Source organism: Lates calcarifer, linkage group LG16_LG22 (genome assembly GCF_001640805.2).
Source record: "Lates calcarifer isolate ASB-BC8 linkage group LG16_LG22, TLL_Latcal_v3, whole genome shotgun sequence".
NCBI lineage: Eukaryota > Metazoa > Chordata > Actinopteri > Centropomidae > Lates > Lates calcarifer.
In genome coordinates, this window is record NC_066848.1 from 23,044,930 (window position 1) to 23,060,955 (window position 16,026).

The 16,026-nt window shown below is 40.7% G+C and overlaps 1 protein-coding gene across 1 annotated transcript; it reads left to right on the plus strand.

The window, feature by feature from the left end:
* The first annotated feature begins 11,310 nt into the window (after nucleotides 1-11,310).
* LOC108895686 (epithelial cell adhesion molecule-like) lies at nucleotides 11,311-12,886 on the plus strand. The gene is made up of 6 exons (XM_018694588.1): nucleotides 11,311-11,317; nucleotides 11,559-11,595; nucleotides 11,703-11,768; nucleotides 11,877-11,943; nucleotides 12,070-12,168; nucleotides 12,281-12,886. The coding sequence occupies exons 1-6, from the start codon at nucleotides 11,311-11,313 to the stop codon at nucleotides 12,497-12,499; spliced, it is 495 nt and encodes a 164-aa protein (XP_018550104.1). The 3' UTR covers nucleotides 12,500-12,886.
* The last annotated feature ends 3,140 nt before the right edge of the window (nucleotides 12,887-16,026 follow it).

A 16,026-nucleotide genomic window follows, 5' to 3' on the forward strand; every position in this document is an offset into this window, starting at 1 on the left:
CTTCAGCCAGTGTCTGAGTCTGCTTGTGGGTCCAAAAAACAAAATGGAAAGCCAGACCTTAACAGTAGTATGTTTATTATTGTCTCAACAAAATGACACTCCTGAAGGTTATGCTGTATTCTGTCACTGTCAAGAATTAATCTGCTGGACAACAATGCCAGAGGCCAAAGAGGAATTGATTTTGGTGCAGATTCTTTATTAAAGGATTTCTAAATACCATGAAATGTCACATTTGAATCCAGATTCCTAAATATTTTCCTTTTTTTTTTTTTTTTTAAATACAACAGTTTTAGAGGACTTTGCAGCCTTGGCAGATACACTATATGTACTCCCTGATACATTTTTTGTGTTGTAAGGAATTTTGCTCAGAAACTCACATAAATCCTGTCGTACAATCGTCCCATAAATGGGAAACCCATTGGCGGTATGATATAAGGTGAATTTCCATCTTCTGTGTCCATCTTTACGCCTTTATCACCAACCTCTTTTCCAAAGGGGTACAGGTTGCTCTCTATTGGGGAAACACAAACAATTAATCAGTGGAAAGCTAAGGATAACTACATCATATTATCATCAACCAAACTAATACACTCGCTACCAGCATATAAGATGATTTAAACTGTAACTTATTATAAAACAGTCAAACCATTTGAAAAATGAAATAGTTGATGTGTAATAATCAGTTTAAATCCAATATTCACAGTATATAAACACAACAAGCTGTTGATCTTTGAAATGCATGTTGCCCTGTCTATTAAGCTAAGATACCGTTGTCTTCTTTGCTAATGCAAAATGCAGAAAAGTAGCAGTTTTAGTTTCAAACTGTATTTGCAAATAGCACTAGCTGTACACTATGTAAGATATAAATAGTACTTGCTAATTGTTTTCACTGTGAAAACCTTACTTCTTCAAATTTGTTCACCAGTATTTATATATACATTTTTACTTCACCTCCAAACAGAATAAATTAAAAACTGAATAGTTTTCTACTTAAAACTGATGCTGTTTCTTTTTTAGCTAATGAAACTCAGCCAATTCTGAGATACAAGATTTTCACAACAATGATGTGACATTACAAGAATGCCAGGTTTGACAGTCAAAGGTGGCACACATGCAAAAACACAGACATCACTGTGTGATTATCAAGACAGATGATTAACAAAGACATAGCCAACCATTTTGAGCCATCATTCTGCACAGTGTGCCCTGTTTGGGACAGGAACAGGTGTACGACCCTTGCAGGTTGGTACAGGATGTTTGCCCAGGGCATGTCATGGGCAACAAACACTCATCAAAGTCCACGCATCCTCCTTTTCCATGACCATTTTCTTCTGTGGCATTCCAGCCATGACTGCATGAGCATTTGAAACCTCCTACATGGTTGGAGCAGGTGGCAGCAGAGTGACACAGCTCATTAGCCTGTTGGCATTCATCAAAGTCTACGCACAGTGGCCCGATACTCACAAAGCCGGGCTTACACACACATACAAATGACCCTGGGGTGTTGTGACAGCGGGCGAGAGGGTGGCATGGTTTGGTCAGGGCAACGCACTCATCCACATCTTTGCACCAGGAGCCATTTCCAGCAAAGCCCAGGGGGCAGTGGCATGAAAAGGAGCCGGGGGTGTTCCAGCAGCGTGCCACAGGGTGGCATGGCAAACTCTCGCATTCATTAGTGTCGACACATGCTTGTTTTTCTTCATGATGCCCCAGGGGACAAGAGCAGTTGTACCCTCCAGGCAGGTTGGTACACACCTGGTCAAAGCGGCAGGTGGTGTTATCCTTGCATTCGTCGATATCCTCACAGCCCCGGTCAATGGGTTTGTACCCAGGGGAACACTGACAGAAGAAGGACCCTGCTGTGTTGTTACATAATGAGTGCTCAGGGCATGGGGTGCCATCTGGGCTCTGACACTCATCCACATCTTGACACTCTGTACCATTCAAAATAAACCCCTCATTACAGGGGCAAAGGTAAGACCCAGGGATGTTGACACATACAGAGTGTGGCTGACACACTGATGAGTTGAGGGAGTCTGAACATTCATCTACATCCATGCACTCTGTCCCATTACTCCAGAATCCTTTGATGCATTCACAGTAATATGACCCTACAGAATTTATACATGTCCCATTGGTGCAAAGCTCCCCCACCTCAGTGTCCTCACATTCATCAACATCCACACACAAGTCATTGTCCCTGGAAAATCCAGCATCACAGGGACACAGGTAGCTTCCATTGGTGTTGACGCACGTGCTATGCTCAGGGCATGTGGAGTTGTCTAGACACTCGTCGATATCCTCACAGCCGGTGTTGTTGCCTTGGTAACCTTCCCAGCAATTGCAAACAAAAGATCCAACTGTGTTTAGGCAGCTGGAGAAGTTAGGGCACTGGATGAGGCCGAGGGAGCACTCATCTACATCCAAACACAAGGACTGGTTTCCTGAGAAACCTGGGTCACAGGTACATTCGTAGCTCCCCTCTATGTTGGTGCAGGTACTGTTGTCAGGGCAGGTGAAGTTCCCTGTCACACATTCATCCATGTCCTGACAGTGTGTCCCATTGTCTTCAAACCCTGGCCAGCAGTCACAGATATAGGAGCCATTGGTGTTGAAGCAGTGTGAGAAGGCAGGGCAGACTTCACCATGTGAAGCATCACATTCATCCACATCCCAGCAATCAGTACCACTTCCTTCATAACCATCTGTGCACTGGCAGTAGAAGGAACCCTGGTATGGGTGGCACTCAGCGAGGGGATGGCAGGAGCTGCTAGCATTTAGACAGGTGTCTTCACTCACACACGTGCCCTTGTTGTACACCAGGTCCAAGATACACGAACACATATAGGAACCGGGGGTGTTGCTGCACGTCATGTTGCTGCCACAGGTTGCGTTCAGCTGACATTCATCCACATCTTCACAAACAAAGCCATCACCGTGGTATCCATCCTGGCACTGGCAGATGTAGGACCCGTTTGTGTTGAGGCACAAAGCCTTGGCACTGCAGTTGTGTGTCAGCGAGGAGTTCTGCTCACACTCATTCACATCCTGGCAGTCAAAGCCACTGCCTTCCATGCCAGGCGGACAGGCACAGTAGAAAGATCCAGGCGTGTTAGTGCAGCTGGCAACTGGATGGCATCCTCCATTTTGGCCTTGGCACTCATCAAAGTCTATAATTTATCCAAAATGGGACAGTGTCAGGGAAACAGCCCCAAATGGTGCTAAAAGAAAGCTCAAGAGAGAGTCCACTTATGGGGGCAAAAAACAACTGGCATTTATAGATGTTAACAATGAGAATTTGATGCTTACCAGAGCAGTTCTTCCCATCACCTGTGAAGCCGCTGAGACAGAAGCAGGAATGGCTGCCCACTGTGTTGACACACTGGGCAAAGTCACTGCACTCCTGCTGCCCCGTCTCACACTCATTTATATCTAGAAAGATGATGGACAAATGGGGAAGGAGAAAGAGAGGGAGATGATTAGGATTAATATCAAAAGACAAACCATTAGCAGTGATAATGATTTTGTAGGCTTAAGCCGGGTTTTACATGGTAACTTTTATTTCTAATTCCATCTTAGTTTAGTGGCTATGGACAGAAAGAAAAATATGTCAAAATTTTTAAAAAAAGAACTGTCATGGTACTGTCATGTTGAAACGTTTGGAAAGTAATCTGACTTAGAGCCAGGAGGAGTAGGTGGTGTGTCACTCCCTGTCCTAGAGTGAATATCATTTTGTTTTCTTCCAAATTTATAGCACTGTTAAAAACTATTCTACCTAAAACCCAGTGAAAAAGTAGATCCCTCCTTATCTTTATCCAGTTACTGGTACTGTGAGTTTGTTTTACTGAAGCTGTTTTCACTCTCATTTTTCATGAATAAGCTCTTGACACAAGTAGTGGCACAATACTTGTAAATGATACATGACACAGTAAGTTATTCAGTTTTCACTGAATAAGCTTCACACAGTGGAGGATTTTCTCAGAACTGTTAGCAACAACATATATTGAGACAGTTTAGCCTAGTTGCTATCTTACAACAAAAGTGCTTCTACATTTAAAAATTACATCAAACCTGTATTTACCTCATCCGTTAACTTAATGAAGAGAGAAAAGATCAGTAATATTTTCCACATTTGTTGCAGTTTATAAACTACCCTTCTTAAACAGATCCCATTTACATGGTATTGACTCAGACTCATCCATTCAGCCTGGCATCATGTTCAGGGTTGATTCACATGAGTCAACAAATCAGAAATATGAGCAGAAATCAGGAATCAGGCTACATTAACCACACTCTATGTGAAAATAACAATAAAAGGAGTGTGCTTACCAAAACATTGTGTTCCATTGAGAGCGTAGCCTTGTCTGCAGACACAGGAAAACGATCCTGGGATATTCACACACTCCGTTTCATTTTCAGGACAAATGTTTTCCCTCTGGCACTCATCTATGTCAGAACAAGTCAGCCCGTCACCCACATAACCCAGGTCACACACACACTGGTATCCAGAAGGTGAACGGTGGCACAGGCCATGACTGTGGCAGGCAGGGTCACACAATGGACTGGGTTTCACACAAGTGTCATTGAGGGCCACTGTACCATTCAAACATGAGCAGACATGAGAACCAGGGGAGTTAATACACTTTGAGAAGGCTGGGCAGGTGATATCAGAGAGCGAGCACTCGTCCACGTCCTGACAGGAGAAGCCATCACCTTTGAAACCCTGCTCACAGGAGCAGAAGAAGTCCCCAATGAAGTTGGTACATAGTGCCCGTGGGTGGCATGTACCCGCCGCAGAACACTCATCTATATCCTCACACCGGGTGCCATTTGCTGCAAAGCCTCGCTTACAGGTGCAAGTGTAGGACCCGATAGTGTTGAGGCATGTGGCATTGACATGGCAAGGGCTGTCTTTACACTCATCCATATCAACACAGTCCATGTTGCTGGCAGGACGGTAGTAACCGACCTTGCAGGGGCACTCGTATGATCCGTCAATGTTCTTGCACTGTTCATTCACTCCGCATGGATTGTTCAGTTCTTTACACTCATTTATATCCTGGCACAGAGTCCGGTTAACCAAGATGAAGCCTGGCAGGCACAGGCAAGAGAAGGAACCCTGGTTGTTGACACATGTCGCCTTGTTTCTGCAACCTCCGTTATCCACCAAACACTCATTGACATCATTGCACCGGGTCACCCCATTTCCAGAATAACCCACCTGACAGGTACAGTTGTAGGAGCCAGGAAGGTTGACACATAGGGCATTTGAGTGGCACGGCGAGGCCAATGAGCATTCATCCACATCCTTGCAGGTGGCCCCATCTCCACTGTATCCTGTTGTACACTGACATGAGAAGGAGCCTGGTGAATTTGTGCAGGTCGCATAAGGGCTGCAGCGGCCTGCCTCACACTCATCCAAATCAAAGCACCTGGAGTCATTGAAGATGTAGCCGCTGCCACAGTCACAGTAATATGACCCACCAGTGTTGACGCAGGTGGTGGTAGAAGGGCAGATGTCAGATGTTGCACATTCATCAATGTCCTCACACAGTCGTCCGTCTCCCACAAAACCTCCCAGACAGGAGCACTCGTAACTCCCCAGCCTGTTGATACAGGCAGCATTGGGGTCACATTGATTGTTTTCATTGCATTCATTTATGTCCGCACACGTCAGTCCATTTCCCACAAAACCACTGTTGCAAGTACACCGGTATGACCCCATGGTGTTTACACAGTCTGCATACAGGCTACAGATGTTGTTGGCACATTCATCGATGTCAACACAGCTCTGCCCGTTACTTTCAAAACCACTGCTGCATGTGCAGCGGTAGGTGCCTGGCAAATTTTTACAACCTTTGTAGCCAAGTGAGGAAGAACAAACACGAGGAGTCTCTGAACATTCATCTATGTCAAGACACAGGTAGTTTCCATTGCCCTTATAGCCAGCATTACAAGTACACACATAGGACCCAGGATTGTTAGTGCAGGTGGCGTTCCAATGGCAGATCCTCTGGTTAGTGCATTCATTAACATCAGTACACTGGAAGCCGTTGCCCTTGAAGCCAACTTTACACTGGCATTGCCGCCCTCCCTCAAAGTTAGTGCAGAGAGCGTTGGCATGGCAACCCCCGTTTTCTTTTTGGCACTCATCAATGTCCTGGCAGTTGGTGCCATCTCCAATGTATCCACTGAGGCAGACGCAGCTATAGCTGCCCAGAGTGTTGTTGCAGCGGGCCTGTGAGTGACAGCCATGCAGGCCAGTGAGACATTCATCAATGTCACTGCACAGCAGACCATTGCCCTGGAAGCCCATGCGGCACGCACAGGTGAAGTTGTTGTTGACCTTCAGACACTCGGCCTGAGGGTGGCACCTGCTGCCTGCTGCTTCACAGTCCCTCAGGTCAGCAACTGAAAAGAGCGAGGGTAGGAGAAAAGAGCTTGAGACATGTTCAATCTGATTATCTGTTAGTTTCTGAAATAGATATTAAGGTAGCATGTGTTATTTGGTGTCTGTGCGTTGGGTAAAAACAGTAATGATGATTTAAGTGAAGCACCTGCACTGCAGTGTTCCAGCACCGCAGATAGACTTATCAGCCACAGGAGTGGGAACCTGGGAGGGCAAAGACAAGAAAAGCATGAGAATCGACTATTATCTGTGATGGTACCAGTAGTACCTTTTGACAATAATAATAATATACTTTTTCAGAAACATATTAGGCATTCTAAAAGTCTCCACTGTCAAAAATGCGGTGAGGATTATGTAGCCACGCATCACATGAAGTCTGAAATGCCTCTGTTCTTGAAATAGGAACTAAAGTCTTGATTTGACCTAATTGCAGAGTGTGTGTTACCTTTCTTACTGTATTCTGTGTTTCCACAGCCTACTTTCATCCTACTGGAACAATGGTTGTGTGTCTTTTGTTACGATCAGTGTAGCACAGATAAACCTGTTGTCTTATCCTGACTCACCACCCAGAGGGGTCATTTACTGTCATTCTGCTCTGGCTTATCCAACATTACATCTGATTCCTGCCAGATAATGTACATAACATTTTCTTAATTTTATTCAACAGCATGTAAATCTCATTTTAAAATTACGGCAAGACTTTTTCAGTAGAGTAGAAGACTAGACTTATTATTTGACTTTAGAACTGCTGATTTATGCTACATAAACTAATAGAAATATATATTTTTTCTCACCACTTGTTCAAAAGTCTAAAAACCTTCCAGCCTCTCCCTGCTGCCACAGTTTGTTTGGGGAGGAGTTGTATTCAAGGTGTACAGGCAGTGGCTCAGGGAAGTAGTTGAGCTGAATTATGAGAATTATGAGAATAATGACAGCAATCCTTGTTTGTTCTGATTGGATTACCATCTAAATGTCAATATTCCCTTAGGGCCATATAAGGCTTTTGTCTGTGTCTCAGGGGAAGGTTCTGGATGGACAGACAGAATGTGGAGGACTGTCTACTGTAAATCATATCAGTCCTCCCTGTGGGTCTGCAGCTGGGACAGAGAAGGGTATGACAGCAGCCATAATATCCATCTACATCTGTAACATTTATAGCCATTTGAAACTTGAGGAAATGCTCCCTGTAGTGATGTCAAAGTACACTGGAAGTCTGAAAGGTCTTTTTTTGAGAGTACCAATGCTTTAAGCATTTTACAGTTCTACTGTTTTTCTTTTTACTCACTCAGCCTTTCTTATTATTCATTCTCTGTCTGTGAATATAAATATATTCAGTGTATTGTTAATTCTGTTTTAACAAAGTTAGTTTGTGTGTTAGATGAGAAGAGCTCTTATATCTGTCCATTGAATATGAAGGTTTAACCAACAGCTGGTTAGCTTAGCTTAACTTAAAAACTGGATATGGGGGAAACAGCTAGCCTGACTCAAAAGGTACCAGTGCTCTGCCTACCAGAACCTCTAACTAACTATTAGCATACAGTATGCATTCAATGCATATTAGAGTTTATGGTCCTGCTTGCAACTTGTAAATAAAAATAATAGAATAAATAAATAAATAATAAAATAATACATATATAATAATGATTAGTTAATAATACTAAAATACTTAGAGATAGTGCTGTAAATCCATTTGTAAATGTAATAAATACAATTAATTTGTACATAACAAAACAATTAAATAAATCAACAATTATATAGATAGTGACAAAGGAAAATAATAAAAGTCTTAATATTTTTTGTTAGTTTTGTTTATACCTCTAATATGAAGACAGGTGAGGATTGAGATCATGGTAAACAATCAATAATAAATTGACACAGGTAAGACATTAATACGTGTTTTAGGTCAAATTTAACAGGGTATTACTGACAAAAGTAGTTTGATAAACAGATCCATATGAACCATTCTTCAAAGCTTTATACTTAAACCATAGAAAAATTGACCATGATAGAAAAATCAACAAAAATATCAAGAAATATAAAATTCACAGACCGTCACCGCTAAAAGAAGACCTAGAGATTTTCACTTACCACATATTTCCCTGTCACCTGGTAGACTCCGAGTCTTTGGTGGAGGAGAAAGTGCGGACTCCCCTCCTTGGGACCTGTCTCCTTCTCTTCGTCTTTCTCGGTAGAGTCCAACCTCTGTCGTCAAGCAGCCTCTTCCAATTCCGTCTCCTCCACCTCTGTCTTCATTCCTCCACCCCTGGGACTTGGGACAATGGTCCACCTCACCATACCATGCACTGCCCTGACATCTTAAACCTCTGGGAAGGGGAACACCCATATTCCCCTGCTTATGTGTCAGCTCTCACACAATAAGTGGACCAGTCCCCTAAGGCCTTCGTTTGTCCCCTTCACTGTAGACAAGAAGACGGGACACCAAAATCACTTTCATTCACCTGTTCATCTGGGGAGAAAGGGATTTAGAGCCTTTTGGTATCTAGTATTTTACTGTGATTCTTTGCCAGAGATGTTGTCAGTTTGTAGCAGAGACGCATGCTACAAACATGTGAATCATATTACAATCACCACTGACAGCAGTATAATAACTTGACATTAATCACACCATTTAGACCATTTAGACCACTTTTTTCATGAGCCACCAAACTGTTTAAAGCTGCATATCGTTGCTTTGGCTTTAACCTCAACATCAGTCGATCCTGTAAGTGTGAACTAAACTGATTTAACCCCTACATTCTTCACAATGACTGTTATCTATAATATTGTCCTATATGGCAAATCCCATCCATTCATGATATGAATATAAGATAAAACAAATCAAAATGTCTAACTGCTGTTACTCTAAAGCAAATTCTATTACCTAATTTAAGATTTCATTATATATTATATCATATATCAAGCAGTCACCTGGTGGGCTTAGTATACAGCATGACACACAGAGTAATAAATCCTTGGCAGCAGCTACTGCACAGATAAGGCAGCCACAGATACAGAGCAGGTTTCAGAGCTCTGTCTGCAGACGGGAAAAGTGGTTCTGTTTTTATGGACTGTTGTTAGAATTTATTTATCTGATCACCTGGGCTGGTACAATTGTTGACTTAAGTTACACTTGACTTTAAGTCATAAGGCGTATGGTCTGGGGTTTCTATTGCTTAAAAGTCTGCGGCTGTAACCAGCACAGTTTCTCTTCTGCTCCGTTAGCAGTGTATAATGGAAGTATAAACCACTATATGTTACACAGCTATCATAGAAATTTGGCTACTAGAGAAGATGTTTCGTAATATAACCTGCGTACCAAAGCAGCCTTCAAAGTGTGGTAACACAGTTTTTAACATTTGAGACAAAACTGTATTTTTCTCGAAAACTCAGTGGTTTGTTTTACTGGTCTGAGTTAGACATTTTAAATATAAAAATGCAAAGCATGTATGAAAATGTCTCAGTCAGTAAAATAAATAAATAAATAAATAGGACCATTTTACTTTGAAGCATAAAGGAGGAAGTAATTTGACAAGAAAAGAAAGAAGAAAAAGGAAGTGTGTGCAACTGCGATTTCTCACAGCGTCTTTCAACTTTGCATGGAATGGACTGACAGAGAGCCAACAAGGAATATTCATCAGTTCATTTTGGGTTCATTCATTTCATTATGAAAACTTGGATTGCCATTATTCTCACTGCTTTTGCAGTGGGAGCCTCAGCTCAAAAGTGTAAGAGTCTTTCTTGTTATCCAGTAACATTTTTTTCATGTTACAAGTAGTGACATGTTGGTGATGTTGGTGGCTAGAGAAAGAAAGAAGAAATTGTGAATTATTTATATTTGATTATAGTAGTTATATGGATATGGATATGGATATATTATACAAAGATAACTTTGTATACAAAAGTTGATTTGATCTAATTATAGTTACCACATGTTTTGGTTTGGGGACAGCAGATATTCAGAGCTCCTAAGTCAAAATGAGTCTTCACTGATTTCATTATTTAGAGTCTGATGCATTGCTTGCCTTGTTTCACAAACTTATATTTCTTTGGAATTGATGCAGTTCTGGAAATAACAGACTCGACAATGCAGCCCCATGTGTAGGCCGTAACATTAAAGGTGGGGATCTATTAGCAGAAATATAATAGTAGAATATAATATACAAAAATATGTTTTCTTTAAGTGTGTAATCATGTAAAACTAATCATCGTTGCATTTTTGTTCGCTTCTATGAGCAGTTTATATCTGCATAGGAGAGGTTCCTCTTCCACAGAGTCCATGTTGCACCATCATGTTTTTACAGTAGCACATTAACAGTACCAGTGTCTGCCATTGCTTATAGTTTTACAGATTAACTACTAAATACAACATCTAAATATACAGTGTTTCCTCTGTGGTGAATGTGTGGGGGTGGGTTGACATGGTTATTCAATAATCAATGATAATTAAAAAAAAAACTTGCAGGAGAGGACTCTAGCTTTCCTGTTATCAGCAGCAGAGCCACTGCTGTCAAAGTGCATACGTTTAAAATGACTTTCAGACATTTGGGGTAACGTCTGTCCATTGATGATTTTAAAGACACTTAATAACGCTTGTGGGAGCTTTTCTTGTGTTTAACATAATGTCTCCTGTCCTCCTCCATTCCGTGTGTGTGGATGAGCTACTCACTCACACACATGTGAAACAGGAAAAGAGGAGATAAACACATAAGTGACAACAAAACACAGTTTTCTTGACAGAGTAGCCTAGTCAATGCGGTAGCTGATGCTGTTTTATCATATGTCAGCCAATATAGACTCTACAGCCCAAAAACAGAATGTTACAATAATCAAGTCTTGATGAGATAAATGTGTGAATTAGAAGTTCATCATCTGCCATGGAAAGGGAACACTGAATCTTACCTATGACGTGTAGGTGAAAAAAGGTGTCCTGACATCTTTAATATGCTGATTGAAGGAGAGAGCAGGGTCAAATGTGACACCCAGATTATTGGCTGTGTTACTTTGAGAAATCACATGGTTGTCAAAAAATTATTGTTACTTGATCAAATGCTTGTCTATTTTGTACTGGCCAATGACCAGCAAGTCAGAGAGTCATCAGCCTTTATGGCCACATATAGCTGGGTATCATCAGCGTAGCAGTAAAAATGAGACAAGAATCACAAGTGCGAGGAGCTGGTGGAGACCTAGTAAGTCATTTCATCCTCATCAGCAGTGTGGAGGGCTGGTATTAGGATGAATCATTTAAATGTTCAACACTGAAATGTTTACCTTGATGTCATTTTCTTTTCTCCAGCTGGGTCCGTATCCAGCTGACTCACAAACCAGTGACAACTCCACTGAATGCTCCCAATTTGAAGGCGTGAGTATATCTAACATTCCTCATTCATGAAAGAACTAAGAAAGTATAACCACATAGTTAGATTAAAGTGTCAATATTTCCTAATTGTAATACCTTGCCCTGATACAGTGCCATTGCGGATGCCATTCACAAGCGTTATGACAACTTCAACAAGGACATGGTGGAGGAAGTCCAGGTGAGTGCGTGTCCAACTGGGGGGAAAAAACACGTAGTTTTGTCACAATACTACAAAGTCTTCATTCAGTATCCTAAAAAGACGCCACTAACTGAGTAACAAAACATCCTGTCTGTCTTTCTGCAGTATGACCCTGATGCCCGTCTCATTGTGGTGGATGTGAAGAAGCCAATGGGAGAACGCAAGAGTGACCTGACCAATATGGCCTATTACATGGAGAAAGATGTATGCTGAAGCTATTTGTATAATATACTGAATATATATTTCTGTTTTCTAGAAGGCTTAAGGAGAGGCCTGGCAACTTACCCTGTCATTACTCATCATTTTTTTCTTGTAGGTCAAGATGCTGCCCCTGTTCAAGAACCAGGACAAGTTTGAGCCCACTGTGGGCAGCCAGAAGCTGGAGATGGAGAACATCCTGGTCTACTATGTGGATGAGAAGGCCCCCACTTTCACCACAGATAGGGCCTCTGGGGGTGTTTTTGACCCTCAGACACTCTCACTCACATTGGTACTTGCTGCCTGCTGCTTCACAATCCTTCAGGTCAGCAACTGAAAAGAACAAGAGTGAGACAAAAGAGCTTAAGACATACTGAAACTGATTATCTTGTCAACTCATTTTTTTTAGAAAATGTTTAGAGGTCCAATATTTCAATTGATTAACTCCAGATAAAGTTTTGCAATATGCATAATATTTTCTTTATTTTTAAAACATGTTTATCTCATTTTAAAGTAGGAATAAAGTCTCTCAAAGTCTTTCTTTTTTATTATCTTTAATTTTGTTTATTCAATGTTTAACTCCATGAACACTTTCTGCAATAAAATGTTATTGTCTTTGTTTAATTCTTCAAAATGCTGTATATCTCCATCTCAAGATGAAGATATCTGACATGTCATCCACCTCTGTTCTTGAATTAGGAAGTAAAGTCTTGATTTGACCTAACTGCAGTGTATGGTATCTTCCTTACTGTATTTTGTGTTTCCACAGCCTACTTCCATCCTACTGGAACAATGAATTGTAACAGTTAGGGTAACTCAGATAAATCTGTTATCCTGACTCACTACCCAGAGAACTCATTTTTCAATTAATCTCAAAATTAATGGAAGTTATCCCAGAGTTCCTGTAAGTCCTTTATGCATTGATATAAATGTTTTGTCATCATTCTCTCAACCTAATATTAATCCATACTATGCATTTTGAACAACTGGACTCCTCTGAACCAATGTCCAAGTATTATCCCACTATAGGGAAAATTTGGTTGCAGCCAAGTGTTAAATATTCCATCATAAATACAACATAAAAGACAACATAGCTGTCAGAACACAACAATATAGTGCAATACGAAATCACTACATGTGAAGACAAAAAACTGCTCAGTACCAGCATTTGTGCAAATTCAGCCCACAAATTTTAGTGAAAACAAAAGAGTCTTTGAGTCCTATGAGTTGGGACTCTGTACCCTTTACCTGAAGGTAGAAACTCAAACTCCATCTGCAGGGTTGGTCAGTACAGTCCAATATGGTGTAGCCTCCCCTTGTGTCCTGGGCCCGGTTTTTCAAAAGGTTTAATCTGGATAAAATTGATCTGGATTTGGTAATCCTTTTTTTTTTTTTTTTTTTTTTTTGCCATCCATGATCACATAATCCATTTTACTTTTGAGACGGTTTTTTCAAAGCAACATCGGATTGGATCAATCTGATCCGGACAGAAACTTTTCAAGATCACCAAATCTGGATAACCAGCGCTCTAACAGGATAGGAAATCACAATGTAGAACTATAGATATGTAAAGAGCAACAAGCAGAATAGCCAGTGTGGGGTCAGTACAAGTTTATTTTTATTTGAAACAAAAACACACACACACACAAAAAAAAACACCCTCTTCCAGCAGTCCGCTCATCTGAGACCTACAACAAATAAATAAAACATTACTCACAAACACTGTACATTGAGGATATTTAGAACAAGTTTCAAATATAGATGTATTGAATTAAATAAAAAGGTTTAATGTCAAATACTCAACAATAATTTCAGAGTTCTTCATCTGATGTGGAGAGACCAGCTTGTCTGAGCTTGGCCTTTAGGAGGTGGATCTTAAGTCCGGCCTTGGTTTGCTGTAGTTTGGTGAGAGTCAGTTGTTCCGCTGCCAGACAAATTTGTACTTCTGCCCTTTCAGTCTCTTTTTGCAGAAGTGCCTTGTAATCATCATCTTTGTTTGATGAAGCAAACAGGATGTGCAATAAGGGACACAATAGTTAGACACTATTTCTGATTTGGATTTGTTTTGCCACCAGTGATGCCATTGACATTGCTTTGTTATTCTCTTTTATCATTGCATGCATCGGTAAAAAAATAATCTAAAAACAAAACAAAAATATCTTTGATTGTGATGAATACACATTAATTAATGACAGAATTAAATATATTATTTGTGGTCAATATTGACAGCTGTTTGGGGGATTATTTTATGAGGCCAAACTCTTTCTACTTTGCTGTAGGCCTATACTGAAAGGCTGAATATGTTATAGCCTACATAATCACTGTAGCCTGATGGATGAACAAATCAAATTAAAACCTTTTGAATAAATAGGATATCTTGTAGGCCATACTGCATGATCCAAATATAGTATTATTTGATACAATTTTGAAGTTTCATCATATTTTGGGCCTGAAATCCATGCTGAATCCACCCTTCTGATGGGATCAGTATAATCTAGAGTTTTTGGATCAAAGTGATCCCAATCCTACTAAAAAGTTCTAAAAACCCCAAACTAAAGGTTTGATCTGGATCAAAACCAAGATTGGATTACGTGATCTAATCCGATTACGTAATCCGTTTTTTTCTTTTGAAAAAACCCATTTTCAAGATTTGATCCAATCTGTTATCCAAAATCTGAGCGGATTACTTTTGAAAAACTGTTCCCTGTTGGTTGCAAAGATCAGAAAGCTGAGCTTGATTCACCCCAGTAACTTTACTGGCCAGACTAACAAACTACAAGAATGAATTTTTTATCACAAAATAAAGACATTGTTGTACCAAATCTTGCTACATTTTTGTTTTTATTTGCTATTTTTTTCACCTTTATTACTGAAGCATGTTTTACTTTTTATTACCTGCAGTAGAACTTCAGACCATGTGATGCAGTGTGACTGATCCAGATTTAGGAGAGGGTAGAGAGCTAGGATAAGTCAGTTTGGACCGAAAGACTATTCCTCTACCCAGCCTACTTCTGGCTAATGTCTGATCCAAAGAAGATGGAATGGATGTGGTGGTACTCAGACTCACTCAGCAACAGGAGATTGAAGACAGTTGTGGCCACATCTTTGCACAGACTTAGCTTTGTTGCAATATCACAGATCAAGCTGTTGCACAGACAGACCATTGCCAAACCAATGGATTCCAGCAGAATGAGGGGATTGAGACTCTATTTGCAATGATAATGCCTGGTGCTCAGTGTGGATGGACAATGTTTACCAGATGTCAAGTTTTAACTCACCAGTGTGTTGCTGTTGTTTACATTCCTCCAGATGCAAACTCAAACTCAAATTTAATGTCTTTATGAGTGACATAGAGGGATTACATTTGTAATTTTGTTATATGATGATAATTAAATTGAATCTTGAATCTTAAATTCCCAATGACAGAATGCTCAGACAGAGGTGGGAATGATATGGACAATGAACAACCTGTCGATACCACTGATGATACTGTGTGGGACTTTATTGAGACCACAGTAGAAGGACTTTCTCCAGGGGTCAGAGCCATTTTTATCAGATACTCTGTGGCAAGGCAAAGTCCCAGACTGAACATCATCAAAAAATACTGCATCTATGCTGAGACTGTTGTTCAGGATGAAAGAAATCAACAAATGAAGGAATCCAAAGCAACAGCTGAAAGGTTCCAGATGGTTCAGCTGGCTTATTATGCTCCATCTGGAAGAGAAAGAGGAGGAGGCAGAGGCAAAAGCCTAGGACGAGGGACAGGCAGCAGCTTCTCTTTTTTAGTACTGTACTGTTTGTCAGAAGTGTGGTCAACTGGGTCACTAGGCTACAGATCGCATTGCCATAAGGCCAGAGGAATTG